Source organism: Ochotona curzoniae, unplaced genomic scaffold (assembly GCF_017591425.1).
Source record: "Ochotona curzoniae isolate NIBS_2020 unplaced genomic scaffold, NIBS_Ocur_1.0 contig_523, whole genome shotgun sequence".
Lineage (NCBI taxonomy): Eukaryota > Metazoa > Chordata > Mammalia > Lagomorpha > Ochotonidae > Ochotona > Ochotona curzoniae.
Window position 1 is genome coordinate 1,207,198 of NW_024466459.1, and position 23,050 is coordinate 1,230,247.

The following is a 23,050-nucleotide window of genomic DNA, read 5'->3' on the forward strand; positions in this document are numbered from 1 at the left end:
CCCCATGTCGTTTCCGTTGAATTCTCTTTTCGCTTGCGATTTCTTTTTTTGGGGGGTAGGAGGGCGGTTCTGTGTGTCGCTGCTGTTGCCTTTCGTTTCCGCACACACTTTCTAAGCAAGCCATAGACACTGTTGACCCGGCAGCAGTTTCCTGTCAAAGTTCTGGAGCTTTAAGGAGCGGAGCCGGGCTCCTTCCGGGAACCGTGGTCCGAGGCCCCGCCCTTCGGGCCTCACGCCGTCCACTGCGCATGTCTGGAGTGCGCTTCCCTCTGCTCCCCTCCCCCGTCAGCAACGGGCCGAGAGGCGGCGGCGGCGGCGAAGGGGGCGGAGAAGGAGGAGCGCGGCAGGACCGAGTCCGGCCCGCGCGTACTTCGGTCGGGGGGGATTCTCTGAGCGCCGGCGGTAGTACCAGCTGCCGCTGCAGCCGCAGCAGCCAGGTTGGTGCGAGCGGGGTCGGGGACGCGCGGCTGCTGGCCCTCGGGGGCACTGGAGGCCACCGCGGGGCCTAGCGAGGCACCTGGAACCGCGGCCTCGCTTAACAAAAGAGTCTGCGGCTGTTCGGGCAGCGGGCGTGCGGGCGGCCGGGAGGGAGTGGGAGTGCGGGCGGAGGCCTCGGAAGGGAGCGTGGGATCTGCACCTCCCTCCCACGCTTTTCGGCGAGGCCCAGTTGGCGGCTTTCCGGAGGTGGCGCCTGCTGGGAGAGCGGGGAGGAACGTGCGGGGAGCTGGCCTCCCCGCAGCCAGCTGTCAGTCCCCGAGGCGTCCCGGGAGAGGACTGTGAAAGGCGGAGTGGGCGATCGGGAGGCGTTGCTGGTGAGCGTGACCACGGTCACCCACGGGGCGGTGTGGCCTGCTCTAGGATTAGATGTGGGGACTACCTGATCCAAGAAGCGCACGCGTCCAGTCCCGCACACATGTCAGGGAAAGCCTCGGACGCGTCGGTTTGGGGAGGTCGTTGTCTCCCTCTCGCGCTCCTTGGTCCCCTCCTCTTGAAGATTGTCCTTCAACTTCCTGTGGCTTCTCCAGGTGTTTTTGTGAATAATTTTTTCGGCTCCGTCCTCTTCCTCCCTGCTCCAGATCTACACACACGCTCACTCCCTCCCTCAGGAACTCCTGCTAGGTGTTAATTCTCTTCAAACTTTTCAGAGCCACGCCCAGTCCAGGCACAAAGAAAGTGAGCAGTACACAAAGTCGTTTTCAGGCCTTAAGCCGTGGGAAGAAAGATCTTGTGGTACCTCCAAGGAATGTTAGGCAGTCCTAGTTCCTAGTTCCTGCCAGGACGATTTCCGTCAGCACCTGCTGTGTTCTAGGTGTTCCACGTGCCCCGAGGAGATGCATTTTGGCGCGAGGTCCTTAGGTGGGGGGTGCGGTGGGACAGCTGGTGGATGAGCAGGGACCGCATTACAGACGGGCTGATTTTGTAAGCCGCTGGCCTGCAGGGAAGTGAGGAGCGGGGTGAGGCCTGGATGTCCGTGGGGGATCAAGCTGGCTTGGTAGAGAGGTGAGATCAGGAGGAGAGGGTGACTGGACAGTCCTACCTTTGAGGCGCAGGGAGGGTGTGGCCTTAACCCTCCTACCAAAGGCGAAAGCCTTCTCAGAGCTTTTCAGCGGAGGAGTGATAAGGTCTGGCTTACAGTGTAATAGTTTTAGCAGAATGCTAGAATTCTTTAAGTTTGTATTTCATCACATTGATAGTTATAGCACCAACTCTGTTTCTTTAAGATAACGGGGGATAGATACGCGTCTAAAAATGACCATAACTCAGCAATTACTTATATTTGGCCATAGAAGAGTGTGATGTGATTCCTGAGTTTTAATGCAGGTTATTAAAGCACTGACACAAAGCATATAATTTTTTCAAGAATACTTTTTTTTAAAAGATTTTTTAATTGGAAAATCAGAGTTACAGAGACATATCTTCTGTCTGCTGTTTCATCCCCCTAGGGGCCACAGCGGCCGAAGCTGAGCCTGTCCGAAGCCAGGCGCCAGGAGCTGCTTCCATGTCTCACATCCAGGTGCAGGGTCTCAAGGCCTTGGGTGTCCTCTGCTGCTTGCCCAAGCAGGGAGCTGGATGGGAAGCAGAGCTTCTGGGACATGAACTGGTGCCCATATGGGATCCTGGTGGTTGCAAGGCAAGGATTTAGCCACTAGACTATTGCACCAGACCCAATAATAATTTTTTTGTTTTGTTTAAAGATTTATTTTTCTGTGAAAGGCAGATTTACAGAGAGGAAGAGAGCAGAGAGAATCTTCCATCCACTGGTTCACTCCCCCAAATGGCCACAATGGCTGGAACTGAGCTGATCCAAAGCCTGGGGCCTCTTCTGGGTCTCCTATGAGGGGTATGGGGTCCCAAGGACTCGGAACATCCTCTACTGCTTTCCCAGACCGTGAGCTGGGAGCTGGATCTGAAGTGGAAAAGCTAGGACTCCAAGTGGCACCCCTAGGGAATGCTGGCACTGAAGGCAGAGGTTTACCCTACCTCCGCCAAGGCACAGGCTCTCAGGAGAAATGTTTTCGTTATTAGGTAGAGCAGTTGGTAGTCAGCTGTCATTGTCTTCTCCCAGGTCCACAAATGCAAGTAATGGTGTGGCTTGTAAGATAATGAGTTGTTTTTAGTCTACTGCTGTTCTTTGTCTTCTTTTGGTAATTAAGGAGACAGAGGAAGTAAACTCTGATCTGCCGGTTCACTCCGCAAATGCCTACAAAAGCCAGGTAGGGCTGGGCTGGATGAAAGACAGTGTGAACCCAATTCAGGTCTCTGCTGCCTCTCAGGGTCTCTGTTAGCAGGAAGCCCGAGTCAGGAAGTGAAGCCAAACATGAGTGCAGGCCTGCCTGCCAGGGAGGTAGGCTGCTTAGCCAGGGGCGGGACGCCCACTGGGTACATCTGCTCTTCGTTTGCGTGTTCCCTTGCTTCATCTGGGTTTGAACTCTTGTAAAGTGTTAACCCTGGGGCCTGTGCTGTGGTGCACATCTCATGGGCTCCATTCGGACCCAACTCCTTGTTAATGTGCCTGGCAGAGCGTGGAAGATGGCTCAAGTGCTTAGGCCTCTGTTCCTGTGCCTGCGAGAGCCAAGCCAGGCCGGCCCAATAGCGGCCGTTTGCAGGCATTGGGGAGTGTCTCTCTAGCCCTCACCGACTGCCTTTGAAATAAATAAGCAAAAAAAAAAAATTTAATTAAAAATGATGCTTACCCTCACTTATGAACCTGTAGTGGTCTGTTGCATGGTCAGTGCTTGTGGCACATCAGAATGAGATCCTTGAGCTGAAAGAGATCTGCTGAAGTAGCTAGTTTCTGCAGAATCCTGATTCATGTAATTGCAGGAAGCTCCATCCTCACCTTGGGCCACACTTTGTTAAGTGGGTTGTTGTGCGGAAACAGTTTCCTCCTGTCCTGTTTTAGTTGGGGAGATAATCTCACTATTTTACAGATGAGGTTCAGGAAAGCCAAAGTTTACTTGGAGCTCAAATTAATTAAGTTAGTGGCAAAACTAGTTTTGAGCATAGCCAGTCTGTGCTATATCACTCTTTGCAGGGCATTTGAGTGCCAAAGCTGCACCAAGCAGGGCTTGATGCCATCTTAAATTTTTCTGCATCTCCTGAGTCTCCTTTACATTGAACAAACATGACTAATGAGTACTTACTCTGGAAAACAGGCTGTAAGAGTTTTAAAAACAAACAAACAAACATGGGACAGTTTTCTCAAAGCCCTGGAACTGGAGGAATCACACAAGAGCAGAAGTGCTGGACCCGGCACTGTAGCCTAGCAGCTAAAGTCCTCACCATGCACGCGCCAGGATCCAGTACGTGCATCAGTTCTAATCCCTGCAGCCCCACTTCCCATCCAGCTCACTGCTTTCGTCCTGGGAAAGCAGTCGAGGAAAGCCTTGGGACCCTGCACTGGCGTGGGAGACCCAAAAGAGTCCCCCGCTCCTAGCTCCTAGTGGGAATATTTCTGGCTGTTGGGGCCACTTGGGGAGTGACTCAGTAGACAGAAGATCTTTCTGTGTCTCTCCTCCTCTCTGTATATCTGACTTTCCAATAAAAATAAGTCTGCAGAAATGCTGAAGCATCCGGTGATTTGAGGCCAGAAGGCGGGTTTGAGGCAGGTGACACCACTTGTCTGGGTAAATCTTGCTCCTGTCATTGTTGTACTCAGGGTAGGCTTTGCCGGATGGGACTTCAGTAGCTGCAGTGAGGGAGGCCATGAGAGCATCCAAGGAGCAGGCAAAATATTCACTAGAGGGCCTGGTTTTCTTGGGAGATTGAGTGCCTGCAGGAAATGCCTGGGGAATACAAAGGGTGGAACTGTTGATGACAGGGTGCAGAATCATTCCAGCCCACCTGAGTTAATGCAGGGCCACCGGATGCAAGAGAGGGACAGAACCAGAAATGGTGGCCCAGGTTCTGGGAAAAGAGGGCTTTTCCTGAACAGCTGCCTATCTTCTCCGTTTGGTGTGACACTGTATTGTTGAAATTTCTCTTAGAGACAGAGAGCACTGCCACTGGTTCACTTTGCAGATGCCCTGCAACAGGCCAGGCTGACTGGGCCACAGCTGGGATGCAGAGACACACACTAGATGGTGCATGTGGGTGCCAGGGCCTGGAGGAACCCTGCTTCCTCAGATCTGTGCTAGCAGGCAGCTGGAGTCAGGAGCTAAACCTGGCATCAAGTGTGGCCCATCGCAGTTGCCAGGCTAGACACTTGCTTTTTCTTTTCCCCATGATACTACTGTGCTGAAGGAAGTGGAGATTGATTTCTTGTTTTATTGTTTTCTTGTTTTATGCTTTACTACATAGTATCACATCTTGTAGCTTATGGAAGCTTTGCTGCCTATAGATGCTGCCTCTGGAAGGTGTATCGCCACTGTTTTTCCAGTAAATCGGGCACCTTTTTTAATGATTCATTTTTAACTTTTTTTTTATTGGAAAGGCAGCTATACAGAAAGATCTTTTATCTGCTGGTTCATTCCCCAAGTGGCTGCAGTGGCCGCTGAGCCAATTTGAAGCCAGGAGCCTCTTGTGAGTCTCCCATACAGGTGCAGGGTCTTCAGACTTTGGGCTGTCCTTGACTGTTTTCCCAGGCCACAGCAGGGAGCTAGGCGGGAAGTGGAGCAGCTGGGACATGAACCGGCACCCATGTGGGATCCCAGTGGATGCAAGGCAGGGATTTAGCCCCACTAGACTATGGCGCTGGGCTCCATCAGACAGACATTCTTAGAGTATTGGGGTTACGGAAGAGTGTTAGCTGACATAGTTAATGTCACTGACCTTGGAAAGATCTTACCTGGCCTTTCGCAATGGTTTACCTCCTGTCCTGCTTGCTTTGGTTTCACAGCGTGTTAACTCCCTGAAGTGACGTGACTAGGTATGTTTCCTCCTGGGCCATATTGGACTCTGAGGGTTAGGGCTGTCTAATACCATTACAATGCCTGGACTGGAACCCGGCAAGATGTAGACAGTACATTCTGACTTAGTCATCGCTGTGGTGGGGATTTGCAGGCTGGGATCTACCAGGAGACTGGGTAGGAAATTATCTTGGCAGTGGAGTTTGAGGGAAATGGAGGCTATACCTGTTTTTTTAACACTGAGCACATAGCAAAAGTGTTTAGTAGCCAATATAAAACAGTGTTACTAATAGGACCATTTAAATCTCTTCAAAGCAATTGGTTATTAAAACTTATGGTTCTATTATTTAGTTGATTTTTTTCAAATTAGATTTTTTAAAAAACACTTATTTTTATTGGGAAACAGATATACAGGGAGGAGAGACAGAGAGGCAGATCTTCTGTCTACTGATTCACTCCCAAGTGGCCGCAATAGCCAGAGCTGAGCTGATTGGAAGCCAGGAGCCAGGAGCTTCTTCCAGATCTCCCACACAGGTACAAGGACCCAAAGCCTTTGGCCATCCCCGACTGCTTTCCCAGGCCACAGGCAGGGAGCTGGGTGGGAAGTGGAGCTGCTGGGATTAGAACCGGCACCCATATGGGATCCTGGTGGTTGCAAGGCAAGGACTTTAACCACTAGGCCACTGCACTGGGCACTAAATCTTTAGTTTTCAATTTATTTATTTTTATTTAAAGATGTATTCATTTTTATTGGAAAAGCAGATATACAGAGAGGAGAGACAGAGAGGAAAATCTTCCGTCTGATGATTTATTCTGCAGGCGGCCACAATGGCCAGAGCTGAGTCTATCCAAAGCCCGGAACCGCCTCCAGGTCTCCCACGCAGGTGCAGAGTACAAAGGCTTTTGGGCCATCCTCGACTGCTTTCCCACGTCATAGGCAGGGAGCTGGATGGGAATTGGGGCTGCCAGAATTAGAACCATAGCCCATATGGAATCCTGGCACATTTAAGGTGAGGACTTTAGCTGCTAAGCTATTACACCGGGCCCTAGTTTTCAATTTATAAAATATATGTGAAAATGGGGGCCCGACGCCATGGCCTAGCGGGCGAAGTCCTCACCTTGAATGCGCCTGGATCCCATATGGGTGCCAGTTCTAATCCCGCAGCTCCACTTCCCACCCAGCTCCCTGCTTGTGGCCTGGGAAAAGCAGTCGAGGTCAGCCCAAAGCCTTGGGACTCTGCACCCATGTGGGAGACCCGAAAGAGGTTCCTGATTTCGGATCAGCGCAGCACCGGCCGTTGTGCTCACTTGGGGAGTGAATCATCGGATGGAAGATCTTCCTCTCTGTCTCTCCTCCTCTCTGTATATCTGACCTTGTAATAAAAATGAATCTTTAAAAAATATATATATGTGAAAATGTTACTTTTTTAAAGTTTATTTTTATTTGAAAGGTAGATTTACAAAGAGAAAGGGAGAGACAGAGATCTTCCATTTACAGGTTTACTCCTCAGATTGCTGCATTGGCCAAAGCTGAGCTGATCCCATCCTGGGAGCTGGGAGCTTCTTCCAGTTCTCCACGTGGGTGCAGGGTCCCAAGGACTTGGACCATCTTCCACCGTTCTCCCAGACTATCAGCAGAGAGCCGGGTCGGAAGTGGGGCAGCTGGCGCAGGCACCAGATCCCATATGGGCTGCAGGCACCGCTGCAGTGTCCTCTGTCAACCGTTTATGTGTACAGCTTGGTGGTGTTGGGACTACATTGTTTTCCTGCCATCACCGCTGGTCAGCCTTTGAGCTCTTGTTTGCTTTTTCTTTAAAGATTTATTTTGTTTTTACTTGAAAGGCAGAATTACAGGAAAAAGAGACACAAAGAAAGATCTTGCATCCTTTGGTTCACCACCCAAATGGCTGTAATTCCAGAGCCAAAACAAGCTGAACCAACGCCAGGTGCCGGAGCCCCTGGGTCTCCCATGACGATGCAGGCGCACAAGGCTTTGGGCCTTCCTCCACTGTTTTCCCACACTACAGCCAGGGAGGTGGACGGGAGCTGGTACTCCTGTGGGGTGCTGATGCTGAAGGCAGAAGGTTAGCCTGTTTTGCCATGGGTCTGATCCTGAGCTCCCACCCCAACCTCCCCCCCCCTTTTTATTTAATTTTTCAAGTTTTTATGTAAGTAATTCAGTGCAACATGGGTTTTAGATCTTGTTGAAAACAGCCACATACATGCACTACACATGGTCCTATCTTGTTGTCCTATCATCTCTGCCTGGAATTTTTAAATTCCGTACTTAACTGGAACTAAGTTAGCTCCCGTAGTTGGTTCACTCCCTTGCTATTCTCTGTCTCATCTTTCCAGGCTTCACATCTGGTAAAATGGAGGACTTGAAAACAAGTGCAGGATTTTTTTTGTTTTGTTAGATTTATACCATGTAGGCCCTTCTTTTTCTTTATCAGATCCAAAGAGTTCATTGTCATCCTTATTTTTGTATCTGCAGCTCCATTTCCTGTGACAACTTCTACGTTAGCAGATCTGTATTTGCCCAAAACTTTTTTCTTTTTTTTTTTCAGGATTAATTTGTTGTTGTTTTAGATTTATATATTTTTATTGCAAAGGCAGATATACAGAAAGGAGCAGAGACAGAGAGGAAGATCTTCTGTCTATTGATTCACTCCCCAAGCAGCCGCAACTGGCCGGTGCTGAGCCAATCTGAAGCCAGGAGCCATGAACTGTTCCGGGTCTCCCACGCGGGTGCAGGGTCCCAAGGCTTTGGGCTGTCCTCGACTGCTTTTCCCAGGCCACAAGCAGGGAGCTGGGTGGGAAGTGGAGCTGCGGGATTAGAACCAGCGCCCATATGGGATCCCGGGCGCATTCAAGGTGAGGACTTTGGCTGCTAGGCCATAGCGTCGGGCCCAGCATTACGTATTTCTACTAGCAGTGTATGTTGATTCTGGTTTCTACACATCTGCCAGTACTTATGTTCTGATGTGTGTGCGCCTGCCATCTTAATGAATGTAAGGGTGATGTCATTGTGTGATTGTGTTTCCCTGCTGATTAGTTTCATTCAGCATCTTCCTGTGCTTACCAGCCTTCTGAATTATCTTTGAAGAAATCTCAAATAGTTTGCCTGTTTTAAAAATTGTGCTGTTTCTTTTTTGTTGTTGTTTATTTGCTGTCGTGTTGAGTGTGTGAGTGTATGTGTGTCTAGTGGAGCTTCCGCTGGTGAAGGAAGCCACGTGGTAAATATTTGCTCTGAAAGCCAGTTGGTGTTTTCATCTTTTCTGCCATTGGTTTGAGAAGAGGTGAGTTTGCTGGGGTGGTGGGAAGGATGGTACGACTGATGGTGGGAGCTTCTTTTCTCCTGTCAGTTCTAACACTGACATTACCTAAGGTCTGACTTGCCCCTTTGGCCATCTGTCCTCTCTGCTAGCTTATCTATGTGACACCCCCAGATGCAGACTCCTTATATTCCTACCAAACCTACATCTCCCCCCAGATCAGTTTCCATGGAATTTCAGAGTCTACCTTGCATCTCTCCTTAGTTCTGCTGTAAACACTGAGCTCATCTCACCTTGAGCCTGCTTTTTAAAGTTTGGTCCTCATTTCCGGTTTCCATCTTTGTCGGTGGTACCAACCTTAATCTGGCTTTGGAAGCCAGAAACTTTCAGTTATTCTTGACTCTTCCATCAATGTTCAGGACATGCAACCCTGTTGATTATTACAGATTCCTGTAACACATCAAGCCTCACTCCCTTCTTGCTCACAGACATGTCCTCAGTTTGTGACCTTATCACGGTGTTTGTAGGTCTGTGATTACTGACAGCTTTCAATGCCTTGACTTTCCTGGTTTATCCAGTCTAGAATGGTGTTACTATTCTAGATTGTCTCCTTTTTGCTTAAGTTAATTATTTTCTGGATGTTAAAATAGAGTTTTATATGGTATGTTAGCATAGCCAACTAAGCAGTTTATCTTGGCCTACTCTGTCCTTCTGAACATGCGCCCTCTAGCTTCCCACATGTCCTGCTGGACTCTGGCCACACTGAACTGTCCTCTGCATTAATAAAGATGGTTCTGTCAGTCGGATTACTTTCCAACACATCTCCTGGGTCTGATACTTCTTCAGGTTTCAGGGAAACTGTGCCTTCAACTCCACCCATGGTCATGGACAACCAAAGGAAAAAAAAAATACTGTGTAGTGTATGTTAGAAAAAAATCATGTCTTGTTAAGATTTATTTATTTGAAAAACAGTGACAGTTTGTTTTGACTGCTGGTTCATTCCCCACATGGCCACGGTAGCCACGTGTGGACCAGCTAAAGCCGGGAACTCTCTGTTCCCAGGCTGTCTGCTCCTGCCGAGCGAGGCACATTAGCAGGAGGCTGAATCAGAGGCAAAGCGGCTGGGACTGAACAGGCACAGCGATGAGGGTTGCAGGTATGAGCCCAACTCACTCTGCCATAATCTTGGCCTGTGTGGTTTGTTTTTTGTTTGAAGAGACATGAACATACAGAACTTCCCTTTGCTGGTTTGCTCCCCAGATGCTTGCTGTGCCTGGGACCAAATCTGGGGTCTGGCTCCAGGAACTGGAAGTAGTCCCGATCCCCCCAAGGTCCTGGAGCCATCAGAGCTGCCACCCAAGGTCTGTATTAGCAGGTAGCTGCAGTCGGGAGTTGGAACCATGTGGAAACCTAGGTGTTCCAGCGTGGAACATTTTAAACCAATTTGATAACTGGTAGGTTAAGTGCCCTCGCACATCATGTTTTTAGCTGCTTAAAACTACCTTGCGGGCCCGGCGCGGTGGCGCAAGTGGTTAAGGTCCTCGCCTTGCATGCCCGGGATCCCATATGGGCACCGGTTCTATCCTGGCAGCCCCGCTTCCCTTCCAGCTCCCTGCCTGTGGCCCGGGAAAGCAGTCGAGACCCAGAAGAGGCTCTTGGCTTTGGATCAGCATAGCATCAGCCGTTGCGCTCACTTGGGGAGTGAATCGTCGGACGGAAGATCTTCCTCTCTGTCTCTCCTCTTTGTATATCTGCCTTTCCAATAAAAAAATAATAAAAATAAATTTTTTTTAAAAAAACTACCTTGCCACCTGCTCGAGAACAGATACTGTGTACCTGGTGTATAAAATGCCCAACACTTAACATACTGCTTGCAAACTTTTCAGATCTGTTGGGCCCAACAGTGTGACCTAAGCCCCTGCCTGCTACACTGGCACCCCACGTGGGCACCAATCCAATACCTGATTGCTCCACTTTTGGTCCACCTCCCTGCTAATGTATCTGGGAAAGCAGCAGAGGACAACCCGAGTGTGTGGGCTCCTTCACCCATGCGGGAGGCCCAGAAACAGTCTGGGCTCTTGGCTTCGGCCTGATACAGCCCTGCCCTCTGTGGGGAGCGAACAAACTATTACAAGTTTTCCTGCTAGGAGGTCATTTATGTTATTCTTAAAATCCACAATTAAAATCTCTCTACCATCCTTCCTTTGCTTGCCTTCTGACTTTTTTTTTTTTTTTAAGAATTATTTTAGGGCCCGGCGCGGTGGCGCAAGTGGTTAAAGGTCCTCGCCTTGCACGCCCGGGATCCCATATGGGCGCCGGTTCTAATCCCGGCGGCCCCGCTTCCCTTCCAGCTCCCTGCTTGTGGCCTGGGAAAGCAGTCGAGGACAGCCCAAGGCTTTGGGAACCTGCACCCGCGTGGGAGACCCGGAAGAGGCTCCTGGCTTCGGATCGGCATGGTATCGGCCCGTTGCGCTCACTTGGGGAGTGAATCATCGGACGGAAGATCTTCCTCTCTGTCTCTCCTCTCTGTATATCCGCCTTTCCAATGAAAAAATAATAAAAATAAATCTTTTTAAAAAAAAAAGAATTATTTTATTTTATTGAAAAGTCAGATATACAGAAAGGAGGAGAGACAGGAAGATCTTCCGTCCGATGATTGGCTCCCCAAGTTACTACAATGGCCGGTGCTGTGCTGATCCAAAGCCAGGAGCAGGAACTTCTTCCAGGTCTCCCACGCGGGTACAGGGTCCCAAAGCTTTGGGCTGTCCTCAACTGCTTTCCCAGGCCACAAGCAGGGAGCTGGATGGGAAGTGGAGCTGCCGGGATTAGAACTGGCGCCCATATGGGATCCTGGGGCGTTCAAGGCGAGGACTTTAGCCAGTAAGCTACCGCACCAGGACTGTTCTGTAGAAATTTTATTGTCTGTTATAAGTTAACTTGAGGTAGGGTGTCAGTGAATTGTAGTTCCTTCCTGGATAAGCATTCTGGTGGGCAAGATGCTCCATAAACACATGGCTGGTAAGTGCACGTGCGAGACAGATAACTGACCGCTAGCTACAGATAGCTGGTCTTGTAAGTTTCCCGTCTTTGATCCTTTAAGATGCTGTTCCCAGATGGTAAACTACCTTGAGGACACTGTTGCTAATGACATCTCTGTCTTTATTATGGCAAGCATCGTATTTAAGATTTTGGGTTGTTTTGGGGTTTAGCTGTCTCTCTATCCCTGGTGAGAAAGGCTAGCATATTAAATCTTTGAGTGTGCCTGAAAGAAATAATTGGGATATGTCACATTTTCGGAAATATTAGAAGTCAGAGCCTTTTGAAGGAATTGATACTAAATACTAAATTCCTGCTTAAATTGAGCTGGTTTAATGTGAGAAGTGGAAGTTTAGAGTTAAATCATAGATAGTAATGAAAAGAGAGAATCCTTGAGACGGCTTATAAAATTAATTTCATTTGTGTCCAGGAGAGCAGCCTGACATCATGAACTGGAATAAAGGTGGCCCTGGCACGAAGCGGGGATTTGGCTTCGGAGGTTTCGCCATCAGTGCTGGGAAGAAGGAGGAGCCCAAACTCCCGCAGCAGTCCCACAGTGCCTTCGGGGCAACCAGCTCTTCCTCAGGGTTTGGAAAGTCGGCTGCGCCCCAGCTCCCTTCTTTCTACAAAATTGGATCTAGACGGGCCAACTTTGATGAGGAAAATGCGTAAGTAATAATCCCTATAAATTTAGCACATGTTGCTTTGAGTTTTTCTGTTGGCAGGAATTGTGTTTTTTCAAATAATTATGACTTCTGAATTGGTTATCTTGCTGATGATAAATCATCAACTTTACTCACTTGTACTGCTTGACAATGTTTGCTTTTTACCTTTGCCAAGTCAGTGAATCCTGCTGTGGTCCTAGACAGTATTCCAGTGAGAGGTTACTCAACAGATGCATAGTTAATTGTAGGACTTGCCATTGAAATTACTAAATATGAATTGAATTTTACTTAAATTTAATTCATACAGTTTTCTGTGAACTACTGGCTTATTGATGCTGTGTAAATTCTTGTGTGAGCAGCAGTTGTCAAGAACTAGGAAAGTTTACCTTGATATGTAAGTCATCCAAAAGCTATTATATTGCAACATTTTTGATTGATTTAGTTTTTATTGGAAAGTCAGATTTGTAGAGAGAAGGAGAGACAAAGATCTTCCGTTCACTAGTTCACTCCCCAAGTGGCTGCAGTGGCTGGAGTTGAGCTGATGTGAGGCCAGAAGCTGGGAGCCTCTTCGGGTCTCCCACTTGGATGCAGGATCCCAAGGCTTTGGGCTGCCCTCAGCTGCTTTCCCAGTCCAGAAGCAGGGACTGGATGGGAAGTGGGACATCTGGGATACAATTGGTGCCCATATGGGATCCTGGCGTATGCAAGGTGGGGAATTTAGCTGCTAGGCTACCGTACTGGGCCCCCATATTATAACTTGTTAAGTGATAGACAAATTGCCTCAGATTTTTTTCACTTGTAGTTAGTTCTTAGTTGTCATTTTTTAAAAAAAATTAATAAATTTGGATGAGAAGATTGAGTTCTTTCCTGGTTCTCTGAACTAATGCCTTCAAAGGCTGACTCTTGGCGACAGCTAGGACTAGAGCCAGGAGCTGGGTAGGGAACCTGTGTCCTCCAGTGGGGGACATAGGTGTGTTAATTGGTGGGTTAAACATCTGCCCCTCAGGGAACTCTGTGAAGTACCTTCATGTGCGCATGTGTGTCTGGTTTTCCTATGGGAAACAGGAGCCTGTGTGTGTACACACGTGTACTCACACCACATTATGTATACCGCATTGATATGTGCATTTATTTTATGTAATTATATATGGATAGCGTTCTAAAAGAATGTGTGCATAAGTATGCATGCTATATAGTCATCTTTCATATAGAGAATTGATTCTAGAACCCTTTGCAAGGAATACAATTTACAGATGCTCAGGTCCTTTCTATTAAATGGCATTGTATTTTGATAGTTTTTCCAGATACTTTAAATCACTTCTAGATTATTTATAATATCTAATACAATATAGTTGTTATGCTATATCACTGAGGGAAGAATGAGATTTAAAACATCTATATGTGTTCATTTGCACATGCTTCTCTCACTGTCTGAGTGCTTTTCATCTAAGTTGGTTGAATCCACAATGTGCAACCTTCGTGCTTGGAAGGGCAGCTGTGTGTGTTCCGTTAGCTTCTCTCTGAAGCCTAACAGTTGTTAGAACTTTTCAGATAATTCTGTGTAGGTTTCACCTGTTTTAAGTTTTAAAGCTGCAGTTATTAAACAGTATCTTAAGGTAAGATTTTAAAAAAATGTTTTGTTGAAAAAAAAAAGTTTTTGTAAAGAGCTGTGTTGACATCTTCTCCGGGCTGTTGGAAGGAAAGTCCTGTTTTCTCTGAGCACTGGGGTTGTCCTTCCACGGTGTGAATTCTACAAGTTCTCTTGGATCCTCAGAAAATAACCTTCAACTACTGAAGAAACATCCATGTGGATATTCCTGTAAGATTGCTTTTTAGATTTAAAAAGCTGAATTTTTGGTATTTGACACTAACATATCTCATTTTTCCCATAGCACTTATTCTTTAAGTAAATATTGCTATATCCATTTAATAAATAATTAAGTATTTGGCTTAGTCAAAACCGTGGAGATTTCTAATTTGACAAGGAAGAACAACATATAGATTAAAATTTTATGTTAAATGAAGGATCACTGACTCTGACATTTATTGTATAAATCTGCCTTTTCAATTTTAGATATTTTGAAGATGAGGAAGAAGACTCCACCAATGTTGACTTACCTTACATTCCTGCTGAAAACTCCCCGACCCGCCAGCAGTTCCATTCCAAGCCCATGGATTCCGACAGTGATGATGACCCGCTGGAGGCGTTCATGGCTGAAGTGGAGGCATGTGGCAACTCTGGTTCCTTAAAAGATCAAGTTAACCTTCATCAGCATTCCTTTTAGTTAGAGAATTCAGTTCCTCTGCTCTTTAAGTCCCTGAGTGCCTGCAGGAAGCCGGCTGAAGGTTGGAACGGGAAACTGAATGCAGATCTGTGTCAGTGACCGATGCCACGTTACTTGCTGTCTTCTAAGGTCTGCATTGATTCGCAGCTGGAGTCAGGAGTTGGAACTAAGAGTCCAACCCAACCCTCCTGGTCATGGAGAACAATGGCATTGTAGCCATTAGGCAGATTGTCTGTTCCTTCATCACTTTTTAAAGGTTTATTTATTTTGAACAGTGACTTTATTGTTTATGAAATAACTTCCACATTCATTAGGAATCCTGAAAGCTTTTAGTGATAGGCCATCCTGCATTTATGTTCCAAAACAGATTATTGATCTTCTAAGAGGTATTTTTAGGGGTGAACACAATGGGTCAATAGGCCAGTCCTCCACCGCCAAGTGTTGGCATCCCATGTGGATGCTGGTTCGTGTGTTCAGGCTCCTCCACTTCTTATCCAGCTCCCTGCTTGTGGCCTAGGAGTGCAGTACAGAATAGCCCAAATCCATGAGATCCTGCACCAGGGGATCCAAGAGAAGCTCCTGACTCCTAGCCTTGAATCAGCTCGGCTCTGGCTTTTGTGGCCATTTGGAGAGTGAACCAGCAGGTGGGAGACCTTTTTGTCTCTCCTCCTGGTAAATCTGCCTTTTCAATTAAAATAAATCTTTAAGAAAGAAAGAAATTGGTCCCAGTGTGGTGGCCTAACAGCTAAAGTTCTCGCCTTTACATGCTGGCATCCCATATGGTCGCCCGTTCTATCCTAGCAGTCCCGCTTCCCATCAGGCCATAGCCGGGAGCTGGATCAAAAGTGGAGCAGACAAGATTTGAGCCAGCAATGCAGGCCAAGGGTCAGTCTGAAAGCCAGTGTACTTGCCCCGTATAATACCTTTTCTTAAGACAAAGGATTCTTTTCTTTTGGGGGTGCGGATCATCTGATATGATTGAACATCTGACCATGCAATGGCATATGTGGTGACATTTTTTAAAAATGAAACCTTGTGAGAAAAACCTGTGTTGCTTTTTTAGTAAAAAGCAGTTGTGTAAGTTATATAGAAATGGCTGTTTCTGTTGGAAAATAATTGCCAAGTTGTATCAAAATGCAGGTGTCAGATCACAAAGCTGGAGCTAAAATTGCACTAGTTTGAATCTAAAATCATTTATTAACTTCTTTAGATGTTTTTAGTTGACGTGATTCTGCATGGCCTTTTGTTTCATTAGGATCAGGCAGCTAGAGACATGAAGAGACTTGAAGATAAGGACAAGGAAAGAAAAAACGTAAAGTAAGTTGTTTTCTCTTCCCTCACAGATGTTACATGAAAACTGCGAAAGAATTACAGAGTCTGTTCTTACAGTTCATAGAGAAAACAAATTAAAATGTACCCATGTCTTTACTTGAAGTTATGCCTGTATCTTGAAGATTTCTGTAGGTAGTAAACATACTTGCATTTGTAGTAATTAAAAAGATTTTGTTTGATAGGATAGTATTTGGTCTTCAACTCTGAATAGTTCAGTAAAAATATGAAAGGAATTTCAGTGGGGTTAGGAAAGCGTAATTATGACAAGTTTGGACTTATTGTTGTAGATTTTGTTCCATATTTAATATCAAATAGATTGATGTCGATGTGATTGATTATGAGACATAGTATGATTGTATCACAGAAACTTACCAGCAATCTGAGTTAATTTTATGTAAGGTGCATCATTACGCTTTAGCAGTCAGAGTTGGAACTTGAAACACTTACTTTATAGGGAAGAGCAGTCTTCTCTTTCCTTTGGAATTTTGCTCCTAAGGCTTTTTCAACCAGGTGTGGTTGGACTTTTTTCTCCCTCTGCTTGGGAATCAGTGTTTCAGGCCTTTCCCAAGATTCCTGTGATGTGTGGCAGGCAGTTCAGCTCTCCTTTGGGTACTTACTCTGTGTTGCATCTTCTCCCAGCTGCCCTACACTGGTAGTGTTGCTTACTGATTACCTTAGGAATAGTAAGTGGCTCCATATTAGAAAGTTGGATAAGAAAAAGATAGTTGTGGGAACTAAGCAGTCATGCTTCCTGTTGATCCAAAGAGATGCACCAAATGGCAGTGCGCATTTAGGGTGCCATGGCCCAAACTCATGAAAAAGTAAATGTAGTTTTCCTTTCTGTCCCCTGTCCCTAAGATAACTGATTTTTGCTGAAATGAACTACTCTAAAGTTAGAATGGTGGGGAATAGTAAGAAAGTTGTCAGTCTTTCTAGTATGTAGCAATACAGGACTTTTTTTTTTTTAAGTAATATTTTTCACAACTGCATTGTGTTTGTTGTGTGGGTTGACAAAGCTAGGGTCATTTGGTATCTGTCTTCAGAAAGTATTTACTCCTTACATCCTTGAAAGTAATTCATGGTTCTAGGACTACCATATCATCTCATCAAGTTATAGTGCAAAAGCACACATATTTGATGGGTGGATAGTTTAAAGTGTGCTTATTGGTGCTTTGCTATGATTAGTGTTGAGAGTTCCTCTGCTGTGTGGAATTCAACACTAATAAGGATGGAGCTGGGTATGTGGAACATTTGCAGGGAAGTTTGTTTCTCCGCTTGTTTTTCCAGGGGTATTCGAGATGACATTGAAGAGGAAGATGACCAAGTGAGTTCCCATGCAGTATTTCTCTCTTTTATTTTTACCCCACAGAATCTATGCTGGACAAGCTAGAGCTTGTCTTCACTGAAAGGGCCAGTTCTGACATTCAGCAGGGAATATCATTTGATTTGCTACTCTTGTATCTTTGTGCCCAACTGGCAGTATAAAGATTCATATGACTTTGCCCCTGTTAGAGATGAAACTTTTGATCAGCCATCATTAAAATAATTCTGAGCTTTATACAGCTTGCTTTTTTAAAATCTATAAGTAATATTTATTCTCACAAACCAACTGATAGAGTAGTGTGGGATCTATCTATGACCTCTAGCAATATCTAATCTCTACTTCTTTCTAAAGGTTCTATTTGTGATTCTTGTATTTCAAGATGGAACATTAGTGACTATTATTAATATTTTTTCCCCATTGTTCACTTGTGGGATAGTGAGTACTAGAATGAAAAATAACCTTTTCCAGGTTTGTGATCTTTCTGATTAGTTTCCAGTTCCAAACTTGGATTGACAAAGCCACAGCACATGTACGACAGCTCTGGGTAGGGTAGGTAGACACCCCACCCCAGGAAGGATGTGAACAGACAGATTTCTTAGTCTTGGTTAAATAAGTTAAACTGTCTTATAGCACTAACTGCCTTGTTAATGTCTTCTGGTTGAGCTTAAGAGTACACCTGTTATGAAAGGGATCACTGCTAGTACAAATCTTGCCTTGCTTGGTAGGTATTTAAGCTGTATAGATATTTGTACTCTGTGTGCACTGATTATAGGAACAGAGGTGTTCTCAGGTGTAGTTGGGTGTGATTAGGCTCTTGTGCTTTTCCTGCAGGAAGCTTACTTCCGATACATGGCAGAAAACCCAACTGCTGGTGTGGTTCAGGAAGAGGAGGAAGACAACTTGGAATACGATAGCGATGGAAATCCAATTGCACCTTCCAAGAAAATCATTGATCCTCTTCCTCCTATTGATCATTCAGAGGTATGATATTTCTTGTAGAACTTGATTTTTTAAAATTATTTTTTACTTCATTTAAAATATTGAGGCACACAGATTTTCCATTTCCTGGTTTATACCCCGAATACCCACAACAGCTGGGCCTGGGCTAGCCTGAAGTCAGGATCCCAGAATTCAGTTCTGGTCTCCCACATGGGTGGCAGAGACTGCAGTACTTGAGTCATCACCTGTTGCCTCCTGGGTGTGTATAAGCAGGAAGCTGGAACCTGAAGCGGAGCTGGGATTTTGAATTCAGGCACTCTAGTATGGAGTGGAGCATAGCCGTGCTGTGTCTTAACCATTGCACCTCATGTCTGCTCCAGAACTCGGTTCTTGTTTCGAGGTGATACAGTTCCTCTTCGGTTTAAGGACTAATTCTTACACAAGTGTCTTGAGAGTGTCTGTATTTCCTGTCATCTGTTAAGTGCTTAAGTTAAATTCTGTAGGACTCTGTGTTGTAATTGAGGGGCACACATGGATCGCTTGCTCACATTTGGAATTTTCACAAGTATATGACAAGGGTATTACAATGCGGAATCCCTTTTTCATTTATGTGTTTGTAGGCACATTTTCTTTATAAGCTTGAATTTGTATAACCTGTCAGAAAATTTGAATACAATAGGAGCTAGTTTAAGAATTGGAGGTTTGCAAGAATGTGGACCAGTGCCATTCTTCTTACCAAGTGGATAATATCCAGAAATATGAAACTTTCATACTCTCCTTAAAAATTGATTCTATTACAGATATCCTATGATGTCTGAAAGAGAATCAGTTGCCGCACTCATAGGCATTGATGGATGTGCTTGTGTTCTGTCACCTTGCCCCAGCAAGCTAGGAAAGGAAGAATTGAAATGACTACTGTTCTCTGTGAAATTGGAACTCTTTAGCTGTAAATGTTTTAAAGGCTATTGAGCAGTTCCTGTTTCTTTTTGTTTTTTAAAGATACAATTCCCTCTAAAGACAGAACTGTTTCCAAAGGGAATATTAGAAATAGTTAAATACTTGCAGCAAAGTAAAACATCCTAACCTAAAACCTGAGTGTTGGAGGGTGAAATAGATTATCCAGAACCTTTGTTCCAGAAGGTCTTTGGCACTTTATATATTTGTTAGTCTTTTTTCAAAGTTCAAATTTAAGGTGCTCTAACAAATTACTTTGAGAGGTAGATTGGTATTTGCATGAAAATAGGAATAGGAAAATATACTTTTCCTATATTTTTTGAGATGCATGTGAAGAATAAATGGATTCCTTTGTTCTCTACCTGGGATGGCTTGACTTGTGTCATATTTGTAAGAGGTTATTTTGCATTAAAATCAAACTTACAAGATTGACTCTTGAATTCTAGACTAACTTTGAATAATTGGACCTGCAGATTGACTATCCACCATTTGAAAAAAATTTTTATAATGAGCATGAGGAGATAACCAGCCTCACTCCGCAACAGTTAATAGATCTCCGGCATAAGCTCAATCTTCGGGTAAGACTCATTAATTCAGTCAAGTTTTCTTACATCAGTGTTGTTTATCTCAGGTCTTTAAATTGCTTATTTATAAACTGTTGAAATTCTTATGGTTCTTGTAATGTCTTAGATAGAATAATAATTTTTCCCCTAAGGTTCATGTGTTGTGATTATTTTAGTTCTGCAGATGTTTTATATGTGATTTTTTTTCTTTGATAAATTCAGTTAATTCTGTGTGCTGAGTGGACCAGTGAAGAAGGGTAGGAGTCTGGTATCTTTAGTTTAAAATTAAGATACACTTGCTTCTCTAATATGTATAGTACACTTTAAAAATGCAAATGTACTAATTTCAAAATAGCAGTTTAAATTATCCACCAAATAATTTTGGGCTACTCATTGGTCATATCATTTAGGGTACACCAGATGACACATGAGGCGCACAAATGCTTAGCTAGGGGCTACTTTTTGGTCTGTACTGCATGATATTTGACTTGCTGTTTCCTGAATGTGTGTGTGTGTGTGCGCGTGTGCGCGTGCATGCTCTTGCTTGTTTTACAATAAATTACATGCTCCACTTCCTTGACACTCCCCAAAACTGGAAATACTGGCATCATTGGTGAAGCAATAGTAACTATTATTGGAGATAAAGTAAGGTTTGAGTTCTTGGACACATTGGAGCAGTGTGACAGTGATTTGACCATCACTGAGGGAAGACCCTTTAGACACAGTGAATATTGAGGGTAGTAGATTATGTCTCTATAGCCAGCAGTATAGATTTGTTTATTCTGAGCTCACTTGTGCTTTTCATTTTAAGAATTGATTGTATTTTTTCCTGCCATCTAGTTAATATTTATGCACAATGGCAAAAAGAGGAACATAAATGGCTTTTCCCAAACTGTTGATTAGTTTTTCATTATTTCTTTTTAGAAAATTAATTTTGATTTAAGGTATTTTTAGGTACTTAATCATTTGAAATTATGGCAGAATTTATCTTGATGATATTTATCTTAGGAATATATATACATATATGTAAAAGGTTTTATATTATTAATATTTTTATTTTGAGATTCTGGCTTTCCATTTTATGTTTTTGACTTCAGATTTATATTTTAACATCCTGCTCAGGCTAAAATACTAATTACAAGTAACTAGCTGAACTTCAGATGCTGTGTTATGGTGAGTTGGAGTCATTCCTGGAGTTGTCTCTGTCTCTAGGTCTCTGGTGCTGCACCTCCTAGACCAGGAAGTAGCTTTGCTCACTTTGGGTTTGATGAACAACTGATGCACCAGATTCGAAAATCTGAGTATACCCAGCCCACTCCAATACAGTGCCAGGTAAGTAGAACGTAAAAAAAGCGACATAAAGTAGATTGATATTCTGTAATTGGGTAGAATCTGCCTTTGAATGAAGATAGTAACACAGTATTTTATGTAGAATCATGATGGCATGGGTAGAAGATGTTCACATGGTTTCTTTGTGACATAATCTTCAATTTGTGCTTCAATTAAGAAAAAAAATGTTACACGGAATCAAGAGTATTTTTTAAATAGGACTCTTTTAAGATTTATTTATTTTTTATTGGAAAGTCAGATTTACAGAGAGAAGGAGAGACAGACAGATCTTCCGTCTGCTGGCTCACTGCCCAAGTGGCCCCAATGGCCAGAGCTCAGCCGATCCAAAGCCAGGAACCTGGATCCTCCTCCAGGTCTCCCCCTCAGGTGCATGGTCCCAAGATCCTCCACTAAAATTTCCAGGCCACAGTTAGGAAGCTGGATGGGAAGTGGAATAACTGGGGTATGAACTGGTGTCCACATGGGATCCCAGCACATGCAAGGCAAGGATGCAGCCATTAGGCCATTGCACCAGGTTTGGAATCAGGAGTATTTTTGAAATTTTTACACCTTTAAAATGCAAATGGATATTATCACTTTAAGAAGTTGCTAAATGTCTGGGAAATGTTCTGTGATACATACCTTGGAAATATGATATAAAAACCCAATTTATTAGATGTATATCTAACAAAAATATTTGTGCTTTGATAAATTTAGCACTGTTAGTGACTGAAATTCTTTAACCTCTAAGAACTGTCACTTATTACTGAAAGGAAAAGCATCTGTTTGCCATTCACATATGAGATAATCTGTACCTTCTCAAGTTGGAATGTTTTTCAGCTTTAGTAATTGCTGCTATTATAAATTATAATTTGTAATTCTATATTGAGGCAAAGCAGAGCCACTTGTATTTTGTAATTGACATCTGATCCATCTTCAGAGAATGCCTTAATTTCTTATAAACTTATGGAAATGTCAGACTTTTCTCACTATTTCATAGCCAGTCTTATATCCCAAGATATTTTTGTTCCATTGGAAATGAATGTCATGAACAGTCCTTGATCATTCCCCAGGATTTCCTTGTAGACATCTTTAGAACTGAATTTTGTTAGTGGACTTGCTTTTTTTTTTTTTTTTTTTTATTATTCAGGGTGTGCCTGTGGCATTAAGTGGTAGAGACATGATTGGCATTGCTAAAACAGGCAGTGGGAAAACTGCAGCATTCATATGGCCCATGCTGATTCACATAATGGACCAGAAGGAGTTGGAGCCAGGGGATGGACCAATTGCTGTCATTGTGTGTCCTACCAGGGAGCTTTGCCAGCAGGTAGGTGCTCCCATCCAGTGTGGGTTGCCAGGGGCTATCTGGGCACATGGAGACTAGCCAGTACAAATTAGGGTAAATAGACACACCTGAGTTGACGTTTGAAAATGCATAGTTCAAGATATTGTGCATATTCAAGTTGTATTATAAAGATTTTGGAAGCTGTTGCATATTTTATATTCTCTGTATAACCAAATATGTACTTTTCCCTAAAAACTGTCTTAAGAAGACAAAAATATGATAAAGGAATTGTTTGTGTATGCTCACAGTGTGTTTTACTAGGGTGAATTAATAGAAAGGCATTGGCACAGGATCAGAAAAAAACGTGAGAAAATGAATTAATCAAGGCAAGACTATATGACTGTGAACTGTTAATGGTACTATACCTTTCAATTATACCTTAATACCATTGTGAATTTAAAGCATATTTTAGGTTTTGACTTTCTATCACAACAAGTGTCTGTTTTGTAGAACTCCTTTTGGGTTTTAATAGTGGTATTTGCTGGTGTCACAGTTGGTTATTGTGTTATTAACAACTTTGTAGATCCATGCAGAATGTAAGCGGTTTGGGAAAGCATATAACCTTCGATCAGTGGCCGTGTATGGAGGAGGGAGCATGTGGGAACAGGCCAAGGCCCTTCAGGAAGGGGCAGAGATTGTTGTGTGCACCCCAGTA

The 23,050-nt window shown here is 44.2% G+C and overlaps 1 protein-coding gene across 2 annotated transcripts in view; it reads left to right on the forward strand.

Moving 5' to 3' along the window:
- Positions 1–317: 317 nt before the first annotated feature.
- The window catches only part of DDX42 (DEAD-box helicase 42), a 32,655-nt gene continuing 9,922 nt past the window's right edge, over positions 318–23,050 (forward strand). The window contains exons 1-10 of one of the 2 annotated variants that reach the window (XM_040989471.1): positions 318–437; positions 12,090–12,327; positions 14,399–14,549; positions 15,865–15,926; positions 17,229–17,265; positions 18,097–18,246; positions 19,632–19,736; positions 20,934–21,053; positions 22,201–22,377; positions 22,919–23,047. In XM_040989471.1, the coding sequence (XP_040845405.1) occupies positions 12,107–12,327; positions 14,399–14,549; positions 15,865–15,926; positions 17,229–17,265; positions 18,097–18,246; positions 19,632–19,736; positions 20,934–21,053; positions 22,201–22,377; positions 22,919–23,047 (1,152 nt within the window). In that variant the 5' untranslated portion in view covers positions 318–437; positions 12,090–12,106. The remainder of the gene's footprint in view (positions 438–12,089; positions 12,328–14,398; positions 14,550–15,864; positions 15,927–17,228; positions 17,266–18,096; positions 18,247–19,631; positions 19,737–20,933; positions 21,054–22,200; positions 22,378–22,918; positions 23,048–23,050) is intronic. The other variant, XM_040989472.1, reaches the window with a different exon arrangement.